The sequence below is a fragment of the Tamandua tetradactyla genome, chromosome 15, assembly GCF_023851605.1.
Source record: "Tamandua tetradactyla isolate mTamTet1 chromosome 15, mTamTet1.pri, whole genome shotgun sequence".
In the NCBI taxonomy this organism is placed as follows: domain Eukaryota; kingdom Metazoa; phylum Chordata; class Mammalia; order Pilosa; family Myrmecophagidae; genus Tamandua; species Tamandua tetradactyla.
Window position 1 is genome coordinate 22,668,669 of NC_135341.1, and position 25,107 is coordinate 22,693,775.

General features: G+C 38.2%; 1 protein-coding gene across 4 annotated transcripts in view; it reads right to left on the bottom strand.

The window, feature by feature from the left end:
- Positions 1-25,107, bottom strand: part of PTPRG (protein tyrosine phosphatase receptor type G) — a 730,904-nt gene that overhangs the window by 214,414 nt on the left and 491,383 nt on the right. For all 4 annotated transcript variants that reach the window (XM_077128810.1, XM_077128809.1, XM_077128808.1 and 1 more), the window contains exon 5: positions 3,843-3,938. In XM_077128810.1, the coding sequence (XP_076984925.1) occupies positions 3,843-3,938 (96 nt within the window). The remainder of the gene's footprint in view (positions 1-3,842; positions 3,939-25,107) is intronic.

A 25,107-nucleotide genomic window follows, 5' to 3' on the forward strand; every position in this document is an offset into this window, starting at 1 on the left:
TAATCATGTCATCGTCATGTCAACATTGATGTAAAACCTGGGTTTTCATATTTTCTTTGTTTAGACACATTACCAAGTGGGGTGTTATCAGAATAATAGGATATTTAAAAAGAGTATTTTAATGAGTATTATTATTTTTTTTTTTACATGGGCAGGCCCTGGAAATTGAACTCGAGTCTCCAGTATGGCAGGCGAGAACTCTGCCTGTTGAGCCATCGTGGCCGGGCCTTCAATGACTTTTTATATTTTAAATTTTTATAGGAATTCAAATCAGGCTAACAGTAAAGAATAGTAGAGTTTCTACTTACAGGAACTGATAATAATTATTTTAGTTTTTCCATCTATATAAATTAACTAAACCAGTATTGATTTTCTTAGCAGACTGACAAAACTCCTGTTTTCCAATTTCTTATCTTACCTTTTTCCATTCATTAAAAAGAAAACTTTAAAATCAAGCATTGCCCTGGCCTTTCCCTTATATCTTCCAGAGGGCTGTGAGTCCGGAGGTTTTTTATCTGAAGTAGAAAAAGGTACCACTTCTTCAAGCCACATTACTACCATACACTGGAAAACTGTTGTAATAAATATTGCACTCACCAGTGGTTATAAAATGAATGTGCCTCGGAGAGGTGATTGGGCTAAAACGTGCACAACCGGAGACGACTGCCATGACTCACCCTCCCGCATGGAGGAGGTCCGTCCTACCTTCCTTCACTGGCGCTCCCACGCTGCACCCAGAAGGTGCCTGATTATCTTTTAGCTTTGGGATTTTCAAAGCTGTTAGGACAGATCCTCATCAGCAAAGACCCTTATCTCTGTGGGTAGTTACTTAGGTGCAGGACAGAGGTCTCGATGACATTGACTTGAAGAAGACAGGTCAGAGACGGTGGTGGAATGTGAGCGCACAGCCCCTCAGCTCTCCTCTATAACTGCCATGAGGAATGTGAGGCTCTGGAGGCACATTGCCAGGCAACCATCCATATTTCACAGAAGAAACCACTGCATGGGTTTCACAAGTTCTGATGAGGAACCAGAGCAGGGCTACCTCCAGGCAATCTCTCCTCTAGGGCAGTGTGTGGCTCCTTGCTCTACCCAGTGCCCTCTATGTTTGCCCTTGGTTTGATGCTTTGGGAACGTTTTGAACTTCATTATGTCTAATCACAGCCAAGATGACTAAAATGTGCCCAAATTATTTGGCATGTGTGGCACAGGAGTATAAGAAAATTATTTTGGTGTATGGAGTAAGTGGGCACTGAGAGTACCAATGTCTAGAACTTCGCCTTCCCTGGATGTATACTCTTGGATCATGTGGTGGTTTGGGAACTGTTACATACCCCAGAAATGGTCATGTTCTTTTCATCCATCCTGTGGGGGCAGACCTACTGTGGGTAGGACCTTTTGGTTAGGTTATGTCAGATGAGATGGGACCCAGCCCATTCACAGTGAGTCTTAATCCTTTTACTGGAGTGCTTTCAGAGGGATGAAGTTAAGAGAAGCTCATTGGGAAAAAGCCCCCAGAGGAGCAGAGAGAGGAAGCCACTGAAGCCAGAAGCTGAAAGCAAGAAAACCCGGGAGAGAAGGACCAGCAGATGCCAGCCACCTGCCTGTGAGACGGAGGTGTCCCAGATGCCGAGGGCCTTTCTTCAGAGAAGGTACTGTCTTGTTGATACTTAATTTGGACATTTTCATGCCCTTAGAACTGTAAATTTGTAAGCTAATAAATCCCCATTGTGAAAGTCAACCCACTTCTGGTATATTGCGCTCTGGCAGCTTCGGCAAACTGAAATGGGTCATTCACATTGTGGAACTCTAGATAGTGAACATATGGATTTATGAGCTCCAAATCAAGAGCCTAATCTCTTTACAAATTGGGGGATTTCTCTACTCACCTTTTTCTAGCTGTTATTACATGGGAATGTGACAATCAGGAGATGCTGATGGGCAGAATTATGCTTATTTTTTGACCTGGCAGCTATTACCATTCCAGGCTAGAATCAGTGCTGAAGAGATGATAACTATTTCTTGAATACCAAAATGTGAGATGTCAGGTTTGAATATGGAAATTTAATATATATATTAAATCTATATATATATATATACATATAAAAATTTCCCTTCCTATTTTGGGGAGGAATTCCAAACTCCCAAATTTGACATTCTTAAAGAGAAATTCAAAACACTAACTAGACTGCCAAATTAAAATAACAATTATACTTTTTTTCTCTCCATTGCATGCCATAGTGTGAACCCAAATGTATAAATGTAAAGTGTGAACTTAGAAGGAAAACAAAGGAAGCAGCTCCACACAGCTGCTACCTAAATAAAACTCTGTTCTATTTTATTTTGCCCTCTTATTTTGTGTCTATAGGATAGCAAGCCAAAATTTAGAAGACTTAACAGATAAAAATACATGTTAAATTTTTTCGTGTACTTAAAAAAATCAAAATCTAGATTTTGAGGGTTTGCTGAGGTTTCTGCTGGTAGGTACATCAATGCATCTTGCCTGTCTGCGACTCTAATTTGTTTTATATTTAATAAGATGTTGTAGAGCTGAAGAAATAGAGGACTATGCTGTGAGCTGGTCCTTTCAGTATGCATGAACACAATTGAAAATTTTATTTTTCTAACAGAGAAGTGACCCATAAAGTAGGACCTGGTTGGGGCTGGGGCTGGGCATGGCAGAGAAGGAGGCACAGGTACATTTGACTCTGGTGAGGGACTTCTGGAGTACAGACCCAACTACTTTCATTTCTAACATTTAAGCAGAGTATTTGGCTTATCAAATTTTCAAAAATAACCTCCCATTTGAGCCTATAGCCTGGAAAAGGGAGAATAAACAGGGTAATTAAGAGGGAGGGAAAAGCAATGGAGACAACTGTGAATTACCTGGCACCCACTTAAAAAGGCAATAAAATTAACATATCCCAAAAAAAGAATGCCTTCATCCTAATGGCAAAGAAGCTTGTAGGAAAAGGCAGGTGCTAAACACCAAGGATGGTGAAGGTTTTGATGTCTTGAATGTCCCCTTGTGAGAAAGGCAAGATTTTCCAATATGACTCACAAGGGTCAAAGGAACACCTGTAGGCAACGCTTAAGCAAAGTCTAAGGCTGAAAGACTAGTCATTTACCTACTGCTAGGGCTACCTTCACATCAAAAAGGACTATGCCTTCTCCAGGCTACTAGGGGAAGGTACTCACTGATCAAAACTGCTTTAATCTGATTTGACTCATTAAATAGTCTGCACGGCATTCCCTATTGAAGGAGGCGAGGACTGGCTCTACAAGCTATGAACATTTATATATATATGCTATGACCATTCATCAATATAAAGACATTAAGAGAGAAAATGAAAGGATGAGAGTTCCTAAATGCATTGACTTGGAACTGGTGTTAATAAAAACTTTAGTCACCAGTGAAATTTCTGGGAGGGAAAGAAAAGGGGTCTCCTTAGAAAAGTGACTGATGCTATTAACTAATCCACTTGCAAGTAATGTCAAATTTTTAAGCTGCTCCAAAGAAAACTACCTTTTTTTTTTTTACATCAGCCTCTTAGTATGCTGAAGGAAGTGAAGTAACTTAGATGATAAATGTGTTCTTCAATCTGTGCACCAGTCAAGTAGCAATAAAGTCAGAATAATTCATGCAAAAATTTTCATTATGTTTCTAAACATACTTATTTACATTTAAAATCACACATTAGACAATATGAAATATCTTTCATTTAGACAGGTGTGAACAAGAAAACAGATGCATTCATTAAATGTAGAACAATTTGGCAAATTACAAGAAAAAATACTCAGAGATCTCTCTGGTTGAGGTACTTCAGCCACTGTTAACTTACTTGAAAAAATATGGCCATGGCTCCAATTATTCTGTTTTCAGAAATTGCGATTTGAAAGCTGTCAAAGTCATCTGGATTATAAAAGAAAATCTGCATCTGTAAAAGAAACAATTATAAAAATGTATTAAGGAAATTTTCAAACTTACCCAAAGGTAGAAAAGTACAAAGAACCCAGACTCTCCACTTATTAAGATTTTTCACAAAGTATCCATCTTTCTATATGTGTTGTTTGCTGAAGTATTTTAGAGCAAACCCCAGACATAATGTCATTTTATCCCAACATAATTCAGTTTGCCTCACTAAAACACCTATCTTCTCATGGCCACAATGCCAGTGGGCCACCAAAGATAAATAAAACTGATGTCTAATCACTACCCAATGCGAATGTCATGGTGAAATTTCCCTATTATGAGGCAAATTTCAACCTCAAATAGAAAACCAAGTCTGAGAGTCAGTCTACATGTTAAAATTTCACAAGCTTAAATGGGCATATCTTTATAAATTACTCTCATACTAATGATGAGAATGTGAAGTGATTCTCAGTAGCATTGCAAAATAGCCCAAATCTCATATTTAGTGATACCACACACACAAAATACTGGTAATGATAAGAATGATGCTTTACATTACACAGAAAATGTAAAAAGTTATGCCATGCATTACTTCCTTTAATCTTTTACTAGCCCCTGGAAAGACGAGGCATAAACCACCATACTCCTTACAGAGGAGGAGATGGTGCTCCAGGAATTTGATGGTAACTTACCTAATATTAAGCATCAGTGAAGGGTATAAAATCCAGGTGCTCTCGTCCTAACCTTAAGTACCCTCTCTTATATTTGGCCACGGTTTCTTATTCAAAAAGCAGAAGACAGATAAATCAACTTAAAACCATTATGCAATTTTAATGCAGAAATACTCCTTGACATCTAAAGCATGTCAGGTCTAAAAATGGACTGCAGAGTATTCCCAAGAGATTTATATGTGATAGAAGTAACAGATCTGGGTTCCCATTCCAGCGTCATCATTTACATTCCCACGAGACCTCATGCAAGCTATTATCTGAGCATCAGCTTACTCATGTATAAAATCACATATTTACACTTGGGATGGCAGTTGCGGGGATCAAACAAGTCAGTACAGTATTATATGGCATGTAGCACCAGGCCTAGAAAGAGCTCAGTCATTGCTCAACAAATCACCATCATCATCATCAAATTTTTAGGTTAAGATTTGGCAGACATCTTAAAATTCTAGCTGAATCTACTGGAATGACCCCACTCATTACAGAAAATATTAAATCCCCTGTATCGTTAGATCACTTCCATGACCTCTACTTTCCCACTTTTCCAAATAACATGATGCTATTTCTATTTTCTGTAATAGAATGGACACCACATCGATGATGGAGTTTGGAGATTTAACATTGGCCAATAATTTCCCACTGGATAAAACTAAAAATGGCTGGCAAAAATACAGGTCAAAGGCACACAGAATCCTGCTCAGTGAATTAACCAACATGGTAAGAACAAAGGGGATTTCTTCTCTGGAGGGTAAAATCAAAGAGCCCAAATCAGGAGACTTTCTAGGTACACAAGAGGATGGAATATGAAAAGATGGATAGATTCTTTTAGAGGATTTCCTTTCTTCAAAAGAATTCCTTTTCTTAGACCATGAGTTCCTACCGATTCTGGCAATTTCTTACAAATGTGTTGCATTTAGGTTTGGACAGCCTTAGACACCATGGATTTACAGAGAACAATCCATTTAATGAAGTTCAGATTAAAACAGTTTAATACCGGGTGAATTGCTTTGGGTACACCGCTACTAACCCAAGAAAGAAACTCCACATAAGTATATTCAGAAAATTACACTTCACTTTCCTTTCGAATCTCAGGCTCTCAAATGAAGTAGGTTCACAGAAGGCTTTCTTAATACTTCAGCCCATGAGCCAGGGATGGCATTGTTTAATGCATCACCTGAATAGTGTGTGATACAAAATACTTTAAGACCTCTTCAAGGGCATTTTCATTTACAACTGGGTAAGGAAATGCATTTTTAGAAAATGTCTTTGAGTCATGGCCCCAACTATCTGAATAATAAACGTCTCAAAAAGAGAACAGTAGCATAGGTCTGAAATATCAGTTTTCCTTGCTATTTCCCCAAGTTGCAGTCTTCTGAATTATGTTAACGTTTGATGCTATCTTAAATAACAAAGCATATAAGTGGATGGGGTTTTGCTGAGTGTTGTTGCTGTTGAGACAAATTTGGGCAGAGGCTAGAAACCTATTTTACAAAAATGTTTCTGGCAGGGGTTAAGGGGTGGCTACCAAGTATTTCAAATATCCCATCAACTTTCTGTATCCCATTTCGAGAGCCATGCCCAGAGGCCTCCTGTCAGCATTCCCCAAAGTATGTTCTCTCTAAAAATGTGAATATAAGTGATGGCTTACTGCATAACAATTCCCTCTTAAAACTCTGTTCACATAAGCCAAAGAAAGGCTCTGGAAAATTGAGGTATAAAGAGATCTAGTTACTGTGTCAAAGATCATTTACCTGGTTTCACAAATTATATGCACGTTAATAGTTTGCACTCTCTCACTCTCCATGTACACACACACACACACACACACACACACACACACACACACACACACACACATTATTTTGGGGGGAATATTTGGGAGTAAAGGGGAGACAATATACCACTTTAAGCACTAAACATCTCAGGGTGTAATTCCTAAGAATAAGGACACTCTCTTATAAAATCATAGTATAATTATTAAAATTAGCAAAGTTTACATTGTTACAATACTATTATCTAATCTATGGTCCATTTTCAAATTTTGGTGAATACCCAAATTATTGTCAATTACAGATAGTTTTTTCAATTCTCAATTCACAATTCAATATAGGATCAAACTTTATACTTAGTTGTCATGTCTATTCTCTTCCTCCACCCCACTTTTCATCTGGAACAGTTCTTCAGCCTTTGTCTGTCTTTCTTTAATTCTGACAGTTGGAAGTGAAAAGGCTAGTTATTTCCTAGAACCGGGATTTCTCTGATGGTTTTTCTTGATGAGATTCAGATAATGCTTTGGGGGCTAGGATTGCCTCGGCAGTAATATTTTGTCTTCACAGTGCATCCAAACAGGAAACACATTATATGTGTTTATCAAAAATTTTCAGTGTTTATCTTGAGTACTTGACTGTATTTCTCCATTGTAAAGATATTAATTTTCCTCTTGTTACTAAGAAGTATTTTAATTACTCATATTTAAAATATACCTGAAATATTTCTATTGTATTACATATAATTTTCTCAATATCCTGTTCCTCATTCAACTTTTGCCCGCTATTTTTTTTCTTTTTTTTATTTATAATTAAAAAATAAAGAAACAAAATAAAACAACATACATAATCAGTAATTCACAATATCATCACTTAGTTGCATATTCATCATTTCTTAGAACATTTGCATTAATTTAGGAAAAGAAATAAAAAGACAATAGAAAAAGAAATAAAACGAACACAGGAAAGAAAAAAAAAAAAGATTATACCTACCATACCCCTTACCCCTTGCTTTCACTGATCACTAGCATTTAAACTAAATATATTTTAGCATTTGTTCCCCCTATTATTTATTTTTATTCCATATGCTCTACTCCTTTGTTGACAAGGTAGATAAAAGGAGCATCAGAAACAAGGTTTTCACAATCACACAGTCACATTGTGACAGCTGTATCACTATTCAATCATCCTCAGGAAACATGGCTACTGGAACACAGCTCTACATTTTCAGGCAGTTCCCTCCAGCCTCTCCACTACATCTTGAATAACAAGATGATATCTACTTGATGCATAAGAATAACCTCCAGGATAACCTCTGGACTCTGTTTGGAATCTCTCAGCCATTGACACTTTGTCTCATTTCCCTCTTCCCCCTTTTGGTCGAGAAGGTTTTCTCAATCCCTTGATGCTAAACCTCAGCTCATTCTAGGGTTTTTCTCAATCCCTTGATGCTGAGTCTCAACTCATTCCAAGATCTCTGTCCCACGTTGCCAGGAAGGTCCACACCCCTGGGAGTCATGTCCCACATAGAGAGGGGTACGGTGGTGAGACTGCTCATTGTGTTGGCTGGAGAGAGGGGCCACATCTGAGCAACAAAAGAGGCTCTCTTGGGGGTGACCCTTAGGCCTAAATTTTAAGTAGACTTGACCTATCCTTTGCAGGGTTAAGTTTCATATGAACAAACCCCAAGACTGGGGGCTCTGCCTATAGCTTTGGTTGTCCACACTGCTTGTGAGATTATCAAGAATTCAACTTGGGGAAGTTGAATTTCTCCCCGTTCTCACCACTCCCTGAAGGGGGCTTTGCAGATACTTTTCCACTCACTGATCTAATCACTCTGGGATTCATCGGTTGCCCACTAGTTTTAGTATCCACTGGTGAGTTTTTAACCATACCTTCCATATTGTACATTAATGGCATTCTTGTATAAGGAAAAGGTTCCTCTTATCCACTTGATTTATTCATTTATTCATTCATATTCACATAGACTTGGGAATTTTCTTACTTTATTCAATGAGTTATAATCCATTATTATCATTTATTTTAGTGCTCAAATTGTTGCAGATTTGCCTGGTGAGAGAGAGACCCTTCAAAAAGATACTTCTGTCATTCTGGCATGTTCCCATCTCTCTCTCTTTTTTTTTTTTGAGCATCTCCTTATTATCTGGCACTCAAAGATGTTCCAGGCTTAATCTTGCATTTTCCCTGCCTCACCCCTAGATTTTGCCATCTCTCATGTAAGCCCTAGTGCCTTACATTGGGGACTGGTATTTAAAGATTCACTAACTTTAACTCAGTAATCTCCAAATATATTTGAGAAGAGAACATTTTGGCTCTACAAGAAAACAGTATATATAGCCTAAGGGTCAATGAGTCTATTCCAACCAGAACCCTCCTGGCACGGGAAGGAAAACTGGATCAACTTTGAACAAATGAAATGTCCCTGTGCTAAGCACACTGACACAAGGCACTTAAATCTCTCCAACCACAGACACAAACTGTATTAAGACCACCTAAAAAGTCATGGGTAGGTAGGCTGTGTGCACCAGGGCACAGGACCAGTTCTGCTAAAGCTTTCAAAGTCGTAAGTGTGAATCACAGGTCCGCATGGATTATTCAGCTCTACCTTACGGAACTGGCTACACTGGGAAAACCGTCAAGCATTTCTCTAGCAAGGTCAAGGTGATGGTTAACCTAGAGTATCACGTGGCTCACCTGGCATTCGAGAGTAGAATTTTAGAGGAAAAAAAATAATCACATTATTAGTCCCATCACTGACCACTAATCACTGGCTAAATAGATGGGGGAAATCCCTGAATTAATAGTAACTCTACTGCGTAATAGGAGGAAATTAAAAAAGGGCCACTGTGAGTATGGGGTTGACAGCAGTCACTGCTTTAATATTGTAAAGTCATAGTGTGATGTTTACAGAGTCACAACAAAATGCCCAGATAGGTCCAACTCTCTCCCACCTTGTGTTGTATTTCCCTCATATTTTAAATGACCGCAGTCTGTACCATGAGTCTAAAAATATGTGTATGTTTGGCTTTCAATTTGCATCACTCTCAGTGTTAAGTTGAATGAACAAAAAGCAAGAAACCCAAAAGCTAGAGCCTCTATAAGAAATTTCTATTGTATAACATCATTTTCAAATATTTCATGTGTGTCTACTGTACATCGGATAGTGGGCTGTATCATTCATTCAGTGATGTATGTACTCCCATGATCCTCATTTTAGAGGTGAAAAAAATCAAGAATTTGAGAGATTATATTATTTTCCCAAACTTACAAAGATTTTAAGGAAGGGGTATGGGGTTAGGATAGAAATTTCATCTTTCCAGTCCCAGGGTTTAAGCTCTTTTGCTTAATTGTCCAATTGTCCAAGAATATCTCCTTAATGCCTATTCTGGGTAAGGCACCATGACAGATGAAGACACAGTTTGTGGTTATGAAGACTGAAATATCACTAATGAGACAAGATTAACATTTTTTAATGTCAAAATTGAATATAAAAGTGTATCACAAAAGAGCATAAGGTAATGAACGGTTCATGGTCAAAGGAGGCATATATTAAATGAATACTAAAAGAATATGGGCAATGGGTAAGTGGGGACATTTTACTGAAGCTGACTTTCTATTTGGTAAAGTTACAGGTGTGCACTTAAATCGGCTCCCATTTTTTCTATGATAATGGGGATGAGAGAAGTGAAACAACACGAAAAGGAAAATCCAACCATGCCTTCTACAGAGATTTAGAAAATTCTACATTATTTTTTCATCTCAGAAGGCTTATTTTTCTTCTGCATGTCTCACACACAGAACCCAAGACAAAAATAATGATGAAATAAGCAAGGAAACAGAATGCAGATAGCTCAAAAGATGGGCATTGCACTAAAAGAATCAATTAACGTATCCAGGAAACTGTTTGGCATTTTTGATAAGAGTGGAAGAACATATAAGCAAAAGCTGCATGAAATGAAAACATGGAGATGAGACATGAGCGAAGATAAAGAGGATGGTTAAAAAGGCAACCACAGAATTAAAACCCATAGAATATAGGAGACAATAGAACTGAAGAGAGAAAATGCATCTTTCAAAACATCCTTGATGTTGATCAAATAGTAAAGTCAACTGGGAATATGGTGGTACACAGTAAACAAATGCCTGAGGATTAAAAAAAAGTGTAGTGAAGGCAAAGCAAAGCAAAACAAAACAATAAAACAAATACAATTAATGATCTACTATTTATGCTTTTGGGATGAGTTGTAAAGGATGATATCAGAATTAAGGTTTTGGTATAACAGGTTCTTAATTTAATGTGATTTTAAAATCATGATGCCTTAACTACCATTGAAGCCAACTACACACATTCAATATACTATGCTGTATGCCTTCAGATGAGCACATGACCAGATCTTTGCAGGTAGGAATTAAGTCCGCCTAGTTTAACACCATATCCCTAGTACACTGCCTGCTTCACTGTAAATACTCCAAATTTATTTTGTAAATGAATAAAAGGAATAGGGGCTCCAGAGGGCCTGGAAAGCAAGAACAGCCAAATAATAAAACCACAAACACTACAACCAGCTCTGTGCTATCTCTAGAGATAAATATCAAAGGAGGGATCAGGATACAGAAGAAATGAAGGAATTTAAATTGCTGGAAAACATACCCAGAAGGATGCAAATATATGCCTAAATCACTGTGAAATGGCTCAGTGGGCCAATGTATGGTTCTGTTATAGGCAGATTATATTACTGTCCATTTAATCTGTAGGAAATGCAAACCACTTTCCACTTAAGTAACTCTGACCTGAAGACAGAAAATCTATTCACTGAAATTACAGAAGAAAATGATAATTACACACACTATATATATATTACATAAAAGTACATAACACAAAAATGTCTTGAGTTCCGAACTATGGTATGAGATTTTTTGTATCAATAAACAAAAAGAGTTTTTACTCCCAGTTGCTTTTCTTAAGCACCATTACATTTTTCTGATTATAAATGCTCAGTACAGAATGAAAACAATATGCTCTTTGGTTATATAAATAGGAAATGAATGGTTCAGAAGTATCTATACTCAATATAATGAACCCTCTTTTGGGTAGCAGAATGGGGGTATAAGTAGAGAGGCCAAAATTCTGCATTATCTGATTACTTCTAACAACTAATATACAAACACTAACTACTACTCAAAAACAGGGATAAGCAAACTAGAGCCCATAAGCCAATTCTGACTCTCAAGCTGCTTTTGTCAATAAAGTTTTACTAGAAACCAGTCACAATGAATTCATTTGCAACATGGCTGTAGGCTGCTTTCACTCCGCAATAGCAGAGGTGAGCAGGTCAGCAGTGACTACGTGCCTGCAAGGTCTAACATATTTGCTGTCTGGTCCTGTGCTGGTTTGAAAGGAAGTATGCCCCCTAGAAAAGCCATGCTTTAATCAAAATCCCATTTCATAAAGGTAGAATAATCCCTATTCAATACTGTATGTCTGAAACTGTGATCAGATCATCTCCCTGGATGACGTGATTCAGTCAAGAGTGGTTGTTAAAATGGATTAGGTGGCGACATGTCTCCACCCATTTGGGTGGGTCCTGATTGGTTTATTGGAGTCCTATAAAACAGGAAACATTTTGGAGAATGGAAGATTCAGAGAGAGCAGCACCACAAGGCAGAGTTCATGAGCCAGTGAGCTTTGGAGATGAAAAAGGAAAACGCCTCCTGGGGAGCTTCATGAAACCAGAAGTCAGGAGAGAAAGCTAGCAGATGACGCCATGTTCGCCATGTGCCCTTCCAGCTGAGAGAGAATCTCTGACTGTGTTCGCCATGTGCCTTCCACTTGAGAAAGAAACCCTAAACTTCATCTGCCTTCTTAAACCAAGGTATCTTTCCCTGGATGCCTTTGAATGAACATTTCCATAGACTTGTTTTAATTGGGACATTTTCTCGGCCTTAGAACTGTAAACTAGCAACTTATTAAATTCCCCCCTTTTAAAAGCCATTCTGTTTCCAGTATATTGCATTCTGGCAGCTAGCAAACTAGAACAGGTCCTTTACAGAAAAAGTTTGGTAACCCTGGTACTGAAAGGCAGCACAAAGTTGCAAAATCACAGAAATTTAAAATGTAGCATCTCAGTCCTTCTTCATTGTACTCCCCAAAGCCAGTAATTATTTAAATAGGCATACACAGTTATAAGTGCTTATCTGTGTATTTCATTATAAAACTATTCTGCAACCCCAGTTGCTTTTCAAGCTTCTTTGACTGACCTGTATCATTATCTTCATCACATGCTTTTTACCTGAAGAAAGTAACTTCTATCATAACCCATTTTACTCTCTTGCAGCTTCCATGAAAATGTCCAGGAAGTTGGCAGAGAACACAACTGGGTGGTATTAGAGAGCCGAATAGCTATCATGTCTAGCTGTAAATTCAGACCTGATTTGTTTATTGAAGATGGCTGAGGTGTGTAAAGCTATCTCCTCTCTATAAAACAGATAATACTTACCTCGTTGGATCGTAAAAATAAAGATTGACTAAGCACATGCTTTGGAAAAGGAAGACCAAACTAAACACTGTCATTTTAAAAATTAGTATGTATCTTTATTACTTTCCTTTATGACCGGAAGAGATATGTTCACTAAGGTGAAAATAATTTCTTTCCACAAGCCAGCTAAGATCCAGTGAGCCATGGCATGAGGTGTAGCAAAGAAACCTGTGCGTGGGCTTCACACAACCTTCATTGGAAGAGTATTTTTAGAAGAACTGACCTCAGAAGAATAGCAGGTGTTTGGAACTTTTGCAGTCAAGGGAGCATTTGAATAAACTTATGAAACGTGTCCTTTATACAGTATCATCAATCACGTAGAATACTAATCTTAATTCTTCTATTTCTTTTTCTTTTTTTTTTTTTTTATAACTCTCCCTTCAACTACATTACAGCAGGAATAAAAGTTTTTGGAGCAGAACTCAAAGCACACACTGGAGCTATGCTTCCTATACAATCGCGTTCTGGGATGTTTCTGGGATCCCTTTTAAACATCTCCACGTGTAACCAGTCTATTTCGTTCCATCTATTTAGTAGCTAATTTTTTGAAATTCTGATTCATTTATGTATCTGTTAAGTCAAACAAATATTTAATCTTTGCACTTAAATAGTACAAGAGTAAGTTGGTTTTTCAGGGTTTAACAATTTATTACTTCCAGTTCAGTACAAGTTTGGACACAAAGAAGTAGGATCAGCATCCTGCTATCTGTTAGCCCACTAGGCTGAGGGCCCCTCAGGTGTCAGCACTATCTCTGAGCCTTACCATCTTCATAAGTAAATTGAGGATAAGAAACACGTCACCGGATTACGGTGGGGATTAAATGAAATAACTCCCATGTGCCTGGCAATCTGTAAACTATCAATTGACTGGCATGTCTTTAAGAATTAGTTTAAGTCAAAAAAGAATAAAACCAAAAATAAATTAAAGAAAGGCTATTTGCAATAGCCCTAAACAGGAAATTTATCCAAATGTTTATAAATAACAGGAGGGATCAATTGTGGCGTTGTCTCCCAATGGTGGATCCTATCCACGCACAGCAACACAGACAAATCTCGCAAACAATGCCGAGCCATCTAAGTCAGATACAAAAAAGATATGCCGGCTTCCAGGAAGATGGTGGAGTAGGGTAGGCTGGAGTCACCCCTATTCCATAGAACAACAAGAAACGGGACAGAAAAAACTACCGGGACCGCAGTTCCAGGGTGTGCGTGATCAGAAAGGGTCTTCTACGTTTCATAGAGAAGTTCCGGATGACAGCAGGGAAAAGATCGAGACAGGCAGGAGAGGAGAGTGTGTTCGGCTGTGACCTTGCTGGGGGTGGGTGCAGGTCACAGGGAACAGAAGGGAACAGACATTCCCTCCACTCCACCCCGGCCCGCAGCTACCTTGGGAGAAGCCCTGGGAGGCCCAGAGGTAAATCTCGTCTCTGGATGTGGAGAGTCACTCAGAAGGGACCGAGGTGAGCCGTCCCACCGGGCCATGAAGAGCCGTCGTGTTAGGAAGTGTGAATGGCAGCTCCGCTGGGTGTCATGCACTGTGACCAGCTGTCCTGCCAGGCACTGTGATCAGTTGCCCCATCCCGCACACTAGGACAGCCTGCTCTGGCCGGCGCAGGGAACAGAACCCAGGATGCATGCCATTTTACACAGTCAGCCACCGCAGTCAGGAAGGAGGGCTAAGGGGAGGACGTGGATCAGGAGCTCCATCTGCTGGGAAGAAGCAGTAAGTGCAGTCTGGCAAACTCCCTATCTACCTAGATTTTAGTTATTTATTTTTACTGTGGGCATTATCTTAAGCTTATTCCCAATATGTCTTTGGGTATCTTCTTCTGGGTTCGAGGCCTACTATTGCAGAAGTGGTTTTGTTTTGTTGTTGTCGTTTTTTGGCAGGGAGGGGAGGGGTGTATGGGCCAGGAGTCGAGCTTGGGTCTCCCATGTGGCAAGTGGGTATTCTGACACTGAACTACCTGTGCTTCCCGGACTAGCTTTGAATTGACCCTCAAATTCAAATACCCACTTTGAACTGACCCTCCTGCCATGAGATCCGGGCCTGGATTGGCAGGGAATTATGGACATACAAAGTCCAAAAGAAGATCTACAACACAAATCCAACCAAATACCAAATCTTGGGTGAGCAAAGGAAATTAACTTGCAAAATAATTTTATTAAAATAATCATGCACTGAATGCAACAGAAAACCACAAGGCATGTGAATATTCAGGCACACATGACTCAGCCAAATGATCAAATCAAATTGCTGGAAAAGACAGGGAATTTGGAGTATGAGCGTAGTTCATAATGACATAAAGGATATTATATTGATATATGAATAAAATATTAAAAGACCATAAAGAATTTGAAAGAATAAATAGAAAAAGAGCACATCTCATGGAGATAAAAGACAATATAGATCAAATTAGAAATATACTAGAGCAAAACAATATAAGATTTTATGAAATGGAAGGAAGAATAAGTAAGTAGAAGACAGGACAAATGAACTTAAGGGCACAAAAGAACAAATGGCAAGAAAGATGGAAAAAAGGGAAAAGGATTTCAGGTAAATAACGGACAACACAAAGCGCACAAATAAAACAATCATCATGTCCCAGAAAGAAGAGAGAAGAGTAAAGGGCTACAAAGTTAGCTGAAGAGATAATGGGAGAAAACTTCCAAACCATTATAAAATACATAAATATGCAAATAAAGGAAGCCCAACAAACCCCAAACAGAAGAAACCCAAACAGGCCAATTCCAAGACAAATATTGATCAGATTGGCAAATGTCAAAGATAAGGAGAAAGTTTTGAAAGCAGTGAGAGAAAAGTGATTCACTACATTCAAAGAAAACCACGTAAGACTGAGTCCAGGCTACTCAACAGGCACCACTGAGGCGAGAAGGCAGTGGTATGATAGATTTAAGATACTGAATGAGAAGGAATTCCAGCAAGAATTCTTTATCCACCTAAGTTATCCTTCAAAATTGAGGGAGATATTAAAATCTTCTCAGACAAGCAGCAGCTGAGAAAACTAGTCAACAAGAGACTTGCCCTACAAGAAATACTAAAGGGAGTCCTGTCAGCTGAAAAGAAAAGATAGGAGAGGGAGGTCTGGAAGAGGGCACAGAATTTAAGAGTATCAGTAAGGGTAATGTAAAAGATAAAAAGAGAGAGAGGGAAAAGAATATATAGAGTTGAACAATAAAAACTAAAGGATAAGATGGTAGATTCAAGAACTGCTGCTACAATAATAACTTCTAATGTTAACATTCTAAACTCACTAATCAAAAGTTAGAGATTGGCAGAATGGAATAAAAAACTATAATCCATATATTTATAGGAGACACATCTTAGACCCAAGGATAAAAATAGATCGAAACTGAAAGGATGGAAAAGATGTTCAATGCAAGCTTTAACCAAAGGAAAGCAGTAGTAACTATACTAAAATCAGACAAAACGGACTTTAAATGTAAAAACGTCATAAGAAAAAAAGGACATGACACATTAGTAAAAGAGACAATTCACGCAGAAGAAATAACAGTCATAAGTGTTTATACTCATAATCAAGGAGCTCCAAAATACATGAGACAAACATTAGCAAAAGTGAAGGAAGCAACAGATGATTCAACAATAATAGTGGAAGACTTCAATACACCACTTTCCACTATAGCTAGAACTACCAGACAGAGGAGCAACAAGGAAACAGAGAGTTTAAACACTGCGATAAATGAATTAGACCTAATAGATATATAGAGGGCACTACACCCCCAAACTCCAGGATTTATATCCTACTCTAGTGCTGACAGAATGTTCTCCTGGATACATCATATGCTGGGACACAAAACAGCACTTTATAAATTTAATAAGACTGAAATAATCCAAAACACTTTCTCTGACCATAACAGGATGAAGATGGAAATTAGTAATCACCAAAGAACCAGAATTTTCACAAATATATGGAGATTAAACAACAAATTCCTAAATAATCCATGAGTCAAAGAAGAAATTGCCACAGAAATCTATAAATATCTGAAAATGAATGAAACTGAGAATACAACATATCAGAACTAATGGGATGATGCAAAGGCAGTACTGAGAGGAAAATTCATTGCCCTAAATGCCTATACTAATAAAATAAGAAAAAGGGTGGGCCACAGTGGCTCAGCAGGCAGAGTTCTTGCCTGCCATGCCAGAGACCTGGGTTCGATTTCTGGTGCCTGTCCATGTGAAAAAAAAAAAAACACACACAAGAAAGAAAGAGCAAAAATCAAGGATACAACAGCTCACCTGGAGAAATAAAAAAAAAGAACAGCAAATTATCCACAAAGCAAATAGTTGAAGAGGAATAACAGATTATAGCAGAAATAAACGAACAGGAGGAAAAAATACCCAAAACAATAGAAAGAACCAACAGAAACAAAAGTTGGTGCTTTGAGAAAAATCAATAAAATTAATGTAGCCAGGTTGACAAAAACAAAAAGAGAGATGACACAAATAAAATTAGAAATGAGAGGGGTCTTGTTATCATGGATTCTGAAGAGGTTAAAAAATCCAAAGAGGAAACTATGAACAACTTATATGGTAATAAACTAGAAAACTTATATGAAATGGACAAATTCCTAGAAACAAGGGAAATACCTATACTGACTTGAGAAGAAATAAAAGATCTCAAGAAACCAATGACAAGTGAGGAGACTCAGTTAATTATTAAAACTCTTTCTATAAAGAAAGTCCAGGCTGGAGGACATCACAGGGAAATTTTATCAGATATTCCAAAAAGAACTAACAACAATTCTGCTCAAACTCTTTCAAAAAATGAGTAAAAAAGATCATTACCTAACTCATTTTATGAAGCTAATATCACTTTAATACCAAAATCAAACACAGAAATTACAAGAAAGGAAAATTACAGGCCAATTTCCCTAATTAACACAGATATAAAAATTCTCAAAAAATTCTAGCAAATTGAATCCAAAATACATTAAAGGAATTACATATCACAACCAAATAGCATTTATACCAGGAATGCCAGGGTAGTTCAACATAAGAAAATCAATTAATGTAATATAGCATGTTAATAAATTCAATGGGAAAAAATCATATGATCATATTGATTGATGCTGGAAAAGTATTTGACAAAATTCAGCATCCTTTTGTAGTAAAAACACTACAAAAAGCAGGAATCATAGCAAACTTACTCCTCAACATCATAAAGGACATATATGAAAAACCAATCATCTCAACACTGAGAGATTGACAGCATTCCCCTTAAGATAGGAAATGAGACAAGGATGCCCATTGTCACTACTATTATTCAACGTTGCAGGAGAAGTACTAGCTAGATTGATTAAGCAGGAAAAAGAAATAAAATATCCAAACAAGTGAGTAGGAAATAAAACTTTCATTACTTTCAGATGACAATCACATACTTGGAAAATCCTGAGAAACCCATGACCAAAGCTACTTGAGTTAATAAATTTAGTATGGTGGCAAAATACAAGATAAATGTACAAAAATGAGAAATGTTTCTATATACAAATAATGACTTAAATATGGAAACAATTAAGGAAAAAATGCATTCAAAATAGCCACTAATAGAATCAAGTATTTAGGAATAGGCTTAACCAGAGAAGTAAAGAACCTGTACACAGAAAGCTACAAAATATTGTTTAAAGAAAATATAAACAGAAAAATATTCTGTGCTTATGGATAGGAAGGTTAAATGTTGATAAGATATCAATCCTACCTAAATTGATGTAGAGATTCAATGCAACACCAATAAAAAATCTGACAGCATACTTTGAAAGCTTGGAAAAGCTAGTTATCAAACTCATTTTGATGGTAAAGAAACCTCAATTAGTTAAGAAATTCTAAAAAAGAAGAGTGAAGTGGGAGTATTAATACTTCCTGACTTTAAAGCTTACTACAAAGCCATAGTCATCAAAACAGCATGGTATTAGCACAACGATGGAAATACTGATCAATGGAGCTGATTGGGAGTGTGCATATTGACCATCAAATTTACGGTCAACTGATCTATGACAAGACTCTCAAATTTACTGAATTGGGACAGAATAGTTTTTTCAATAAATGAGCCTGGAAAGCTGGATATCAACAGTTAAAAGAATGAAAGAGGACCCATATCTTATACCTTATACAAAAATTAACACAAAACGGATTAAAGACCTAAACAAAAGAGCCAGTACTATAAAACACCTGGAAGAAAACATAGGGAAACATTTTCAAGACCTAATAATAGGATGTAGATTCCTGAACTTTACACCCAAAGCACAAGCAACGAAAGAAGAAATAGATAAATGAAAACTCCTTAGAATCAAAAGCTTTCATACCTCAAGGGACTTGATCAAAAATGGGAAGAGGCTGTCAACTCAATGGGAAAAAAATATCTAGATGTCATACATCAGATAAAGGTTTGATATCCTCAGTACATAAAGAAATCATGCAATTCAATAACAAAATAATAAATACCCCAATTATAAAATGGGCAAAAGATATGAATAGACATTTTTCTGAAGAGAAATACAAATGGCAAAAAAACCACATAAAAAGTTGCTCATCTTCTTAAGCTATAAGGGAAATGTAAATAAAAAGTATAATGAGATATTATCTAACACCTGTAAGAATAACTGTCACTAGACAAACAGTGAAACACTTATTCACTGTTTGGTGGGAACGTATAATGGTATAGCCACTGTGGAAAACAGTTTGGTGATTCCTCAGAAAATTAAATATTCAGTTGCCCTATTGTTCAGCAATACCAATACTTAGTGTAGTCCCAGAAGAGCTGAAAGCAGTGACAAAAACAGACATTTGTACACTGATTCTCACAGCAGCACTATTCACAGTTGCCAAAAGGTGAAAGCAATCCCATCGAAAGATGAGTGGATAAAAAAAATGTGTTATATACATATGATGGAATATTATACAGCAGTAAGACAAAATAAGGTCTTGAAACATAAGACAACATGGACGAAACTTGAGGACATAATGGGGAGTGAAATAAGTTAGACATAAGAGGACAGATACTGGATGATTTCACTATCATGACTCTAATAAAGGTAGTCTCAGAAGTTTACACTGTAGAATACAGATTACCTAAAGGTACAAAGAGGCCAGAGACAGGGGAAATATTACCCAGTGAGGCTGGACTTAAATGCAAGGGAACAGATAAAAGTGATGGTAGCACAATAGTGGAGATATAAATAGCACTGCCCTACTGAAGGTGAATATGATTGAAAGGAGAGGTATAGTGCCTCGTATTCTACAATTATAAATAAGTTCTTGCGTGAACTATTTCAAAGGTTTGACCTTGCACAAACTGTCAATAATAGAGGGGCTTAGGGGGAAAACTAATACAGTACACTACAGCTTATAGTTAACAGGAAGACATCAACAGCAGCCCAGCAATATCAGGGTTAAATAACTGGGGGGAGTGATAAGAGATTAAGGGAAGCTTTGATTTGCTATTTAGAAAGATTGTGGTTACTGGTTCTTTGTCTTGTTGGACCAATGAAAACTGTCTAAAATTGAGAGTGCTGCTGATGGTATGATCAAGTGAGGACACTGCAGGACATGGTTTGTTATTATACATTATCCGTGATGAACAATGGGTGGAGGCCGAAAGGTGAACCCCGACACACACACAGACACACACACACACACACACACACACACACACACACACACACACACACACACACACACACACTATAACGTGCATCTCCAAAAAAGGAATGATGTCATTTGGCATGCAACAAACTGAGTGAAAGTTTGGGACACTGTGTCAACAAAAGAATAATTATACTATGGTCTCTTTCAGAAAATACTCCTAGGAAAATTAAAGCCTAGGTTGTAATAAGCTCTTATAGCAGCCACACTTTGTTTGAAGTTCTAAGTATTTTTCTAGACTCTGAGACACTGAGCTCTATGTGTATAAGTTGGCATTTTCCTGAAACTGTGAATACCTCTGTCACACCTAAGAAAAAGAGCTGGAGCTCTGCAGCTCTGAAAGTCAGTACGTACTTTCAGTATGAAAGAATAGTTAAAGTAAGTGAAAAAGAAATCAGGCCTCAATTAGAGATAAAAACTAAGCTGATCTGGTTGGGACTAAGGTAAATCAGAAAACAGGGTAAAAGATGATAGTGTATGTATCTAGACCTTCACTTACTGCAAGCGTCCAAAGGCAGAGAGGTTTATTGTACTGAGAACCTAAATTTTCTATAACACACAATCTAAATCAACCTGTCTGTGTAGCTCATTTAGACAACTCAACACATGGAGCCTTGAAGGGGCACGAGGCCTTGTAACTCTGTATAGTAATACCTGCATACATCTCAGACTACGGTGGGCTGATAATGAAAAAGTTGGTAGAATCCCCTGAAGGACTGAAGAAAAAAACTGGAACTATTAAAATTTTCCCTTCTAGGAAACCCCTGGAACCCTCTCAAACATTAGGGACTTCTAAGAAAATAGGCCAACCCCTGATTTGGAGGCCAGTCCCAGTGAAACTTATTACTGTAGTGAAGAAGTTAAGACGAACTATAACGAGGCCTGAGAGTTGCTTCCAGGAAACCTCTTTGTTGCTCAGACGTGACCTCTCTTCTCTCTAAGTCCAACTGTTCAAGGAAAATCAATAACATTGTCCCAAAGTGAGACATGGAATTCAGACATGAAAATCCTGAGAACACGGGACACGACCAACTGGGATGAGTGTGGCCCTGCCACTGGAGGATTGACAACGCCTTCTTGATTAAAAGGGGGAAAAGAAGTGTAACAAAATAAAGTATCAGTGGCTAAGAGAGTTCAAATAGAGTTGAGGCTGTTCTGGAGGTTATTCTTGGGCAAGCTTTAGTTAGACAATACTAATTACCACAGTTTACCAAAACCCAACCAACATCATTTCTGTTCACCCTTAAGAACACCCAGGGCTCTGTCTGAGACTCTAAAAGTTCCATGCACTAAGTTTACTTTCTTGAAACCTATAATCTCTAGATGGTTTCCTAGGCCAGATATATCCTGAAATCCAAAAGGGCCAGCCTCTCCAAGACTATCAACCAATTACATCCCCGTGTCCTTTAGTGCTGGCATGCTTATCAGCCTAAAAAAGTTAGAATGGGCACTCCCCCCAAATCCCTATAGATTGGGAGAAGGATCAAAAGAGGAGGAGTTATAACCAAGAATATAGGATTTAACAAATAAGTATGACTGCTGAATCACTATACTGATATTTCTTTAAGCCTCCAGTGCTTTGGAGTAGCTAGAAGGAAAAATCTGAAATAGTAGAATGATAATCGAAAAAACCCTAAAATCTGTGCTGTAACTACTTACGAAAATATACTTTGAAAATTACTGCTTTTTCTTTTTTTTTCTGTATATACGTTATATTTCACAATAAAAAACGATTTAAAAAATATACTGCATGATTCCACTGGTATGAAGTACAAAACCAAGAAAAACTCATCTATGTAGTTCAAAGTCAGTGTAATGACCATACCTGGGTGTCAATGATGGAAAGAAAATTTCTGGGGTTGCTGAGAGGGTTCAGTTTTTTGATCTGGAGGCTGGTTCAAAAGCGTGAAAATTCATTTATTATTCAAGAACTTTTCTTTATATATGCAATACTTCAATTAATAAAGAAACAATCTTAATGAAACAACAGTACTTTTCAAACTGGGAAAAAGGAGAGTTTAATTTTCTCACACAGAAATGGAGCTGGGCTGATCTGCCCCCTTTTCTCACACAGAAATGGAGCTGGGCTGATCTGCCCCCATTCAACACTGGCTACTCTAAACCTGGGGACCCAGAATCTTCCAGTGAGGACCAAGACAAACGGTGTGGGAGAAGTTCCTCTCCTTCCCACCCCTCCCCCGTGTCAGAGACCACCAGTGGCATCCCGAGGCCAAGTTATCCCTAAACACCCCATGACAGCTACTTCAGTTTATCATGTTCTCATAACACTTTACATGGAACAGTTTCTTTGATCCTGACAGCCACCTTCTGAGGTCGGCACCACTATGTCCCCCATCGTTTTCAAAAGGAAATCGAGACTGAGATATTAGGTTTTGGCTAAGAAGTGATAAAGCTGGGTTTTGAACCCAGGCATTTGATTTTAGCTTTTACATGCTTAGAAGTGCCGTGACGGACGAACACCTCGCAGCTATTTCCAGGATCTTAGCACAAAGCTTCCGGGGCAGTAGTTTTCAACCAGGGGTGATTTGTACCTGACAGAAAATGTGGCAATGTTTGGTGCAGGTGTGTCATGCCTGGGGGAGGGGAAGTCAAGGATGATGCTCAATATCCCACAGCACATAGGAATGCCTCCTGAAACGCAGAATTACCCAGCCCCAAAGGTCAGCGGTGCCCAGGCTGAAGCATCCAGCTCTACACTACTGAACCCAAGTCAGATGTGGTAAAGTACTTTTTCTTTCCTTTTCCCATAACCACTGAACTGTGAGTGGGTAAGGTCAAGTCTGCTGCACTGGGGCTCTAAGACTGGGAGGGCAGTGATTTCACGAGCACGCTCACCCAGTCTTCAGATTACCATGATAGCTTATCTTTCCATTGTAAAGCAATGTTTCCTTTCTTGCGTAGTTACGTTCTACAGAGAGTTGATGCTGAAATGCTGCAGAGCTTGACACCTTGGTCACAGAGGAGGGGAAGGGGCCTCTGGCTGCATCTGGGACTCATTTGTATTTCAAAAACATGGAAATAACCATCGCCGTATTTGTCCTCTTGGTAATAGAAAACTTTTTAGAAATTGCTTTGTACTTGGGAATAACAGCCACATGATTCACCATGAAATGAAATCTGGAAAATCATTTTCGATAAATGGACCTATAAATTCAATAGAATTTCCATGACAACATAGACGGTGACACACCACCACAAATAAAAGGTCATAAATCATTCAAAACCAACTAGGAATCAGAAATATGTCTCCTGTTTCAAATACAAGAAACCTGAAATATCATTTATTTGTTACGTACTCACCTAAAATTACCATTACAGCTTTTTCCTCAATTCAGATACTGTATTTGTTACCCCATAATAGATTTTTGAGAAGTGATGATGCTATGAATTTGCAATTACGCTAAATAAAATTTAGAACAGGTGCAGAGCTTGTGGTGCCCCCTTCCTTTCTCCCAGCCGGAGGCCCAAAACAAAGCTTGTGCACAAAGACAAGTCCTATGGTTTAAGCTAGAAAACTCCATCTTTCCCTAAGCAACTGAACACTGCAGAATCAAGGTCTCCAATAAGATAAAGGTTTATGCAAAACATTTCTGAGAACACACATGCGAGAATAGCTGGAGCCTTCCCAAATACATTTGACTTCTATAAATCAAGACAATTATCCTTCAGGAGAGCTGAGGATAACCTCCACCGTGAAGCATTTTTAAGATTTGCTGGATGAACGGGTCTGAAACACCTGTTCTTTAAACAGCTCTCTGCTCTTTAGGTCTTCTGTGGAGGCCCCCTTATAATTCGCTCTTCTGAATCCAGCAGGCTGGGGCCTCACCACCTAGGGGATGGCACTGGCCCCAGGGTCAAGCACCTAAGAGCACTCATTAAATGTCGGTGGAACAAATGCCGTTATTTCTCACACGAGAGGAAATGTTCTGTTTTGCTCCATCAGATCCTCTCTCACCATTCCGTTTTCCGAAGAGCCACCAGCTTTGGGCAGATATAGGGTAGAGGGGAAAAAAGATGTATGGCTCTAGGGCCTGACTTCAGGGAAGGGCCAAAGGTTGTACATGCCCTGAACAGTGTGCATCACTTCTTTTCAGGTGAACTCTTGGAGTCCCACCTATCATATCAATGTGTGCTGGTAACTCAAGACACATTTTCAACCCTGAACTCATGTGGTCTATGGCTTTCATCAGAAGCTTTAAGAGTTCTGTAAGCCAGAAAGATTAAGAATCACTGCTACAAAAAAAGACAATTTTAACCGTCTTCTCTGAAAAAGTTACACACCATTTATACTCCAGTCCATTATGTATGAGAATGCCAAGTTGCCTAGACTATTGCTAACATTGGATTTAGGTATCCTTCTTCTTTTGTACCCAGTGGATAGGCACTTCTGGTCTCATTTTTTAATCTCCTAATAACCAAAAAAGGAGGATGACTT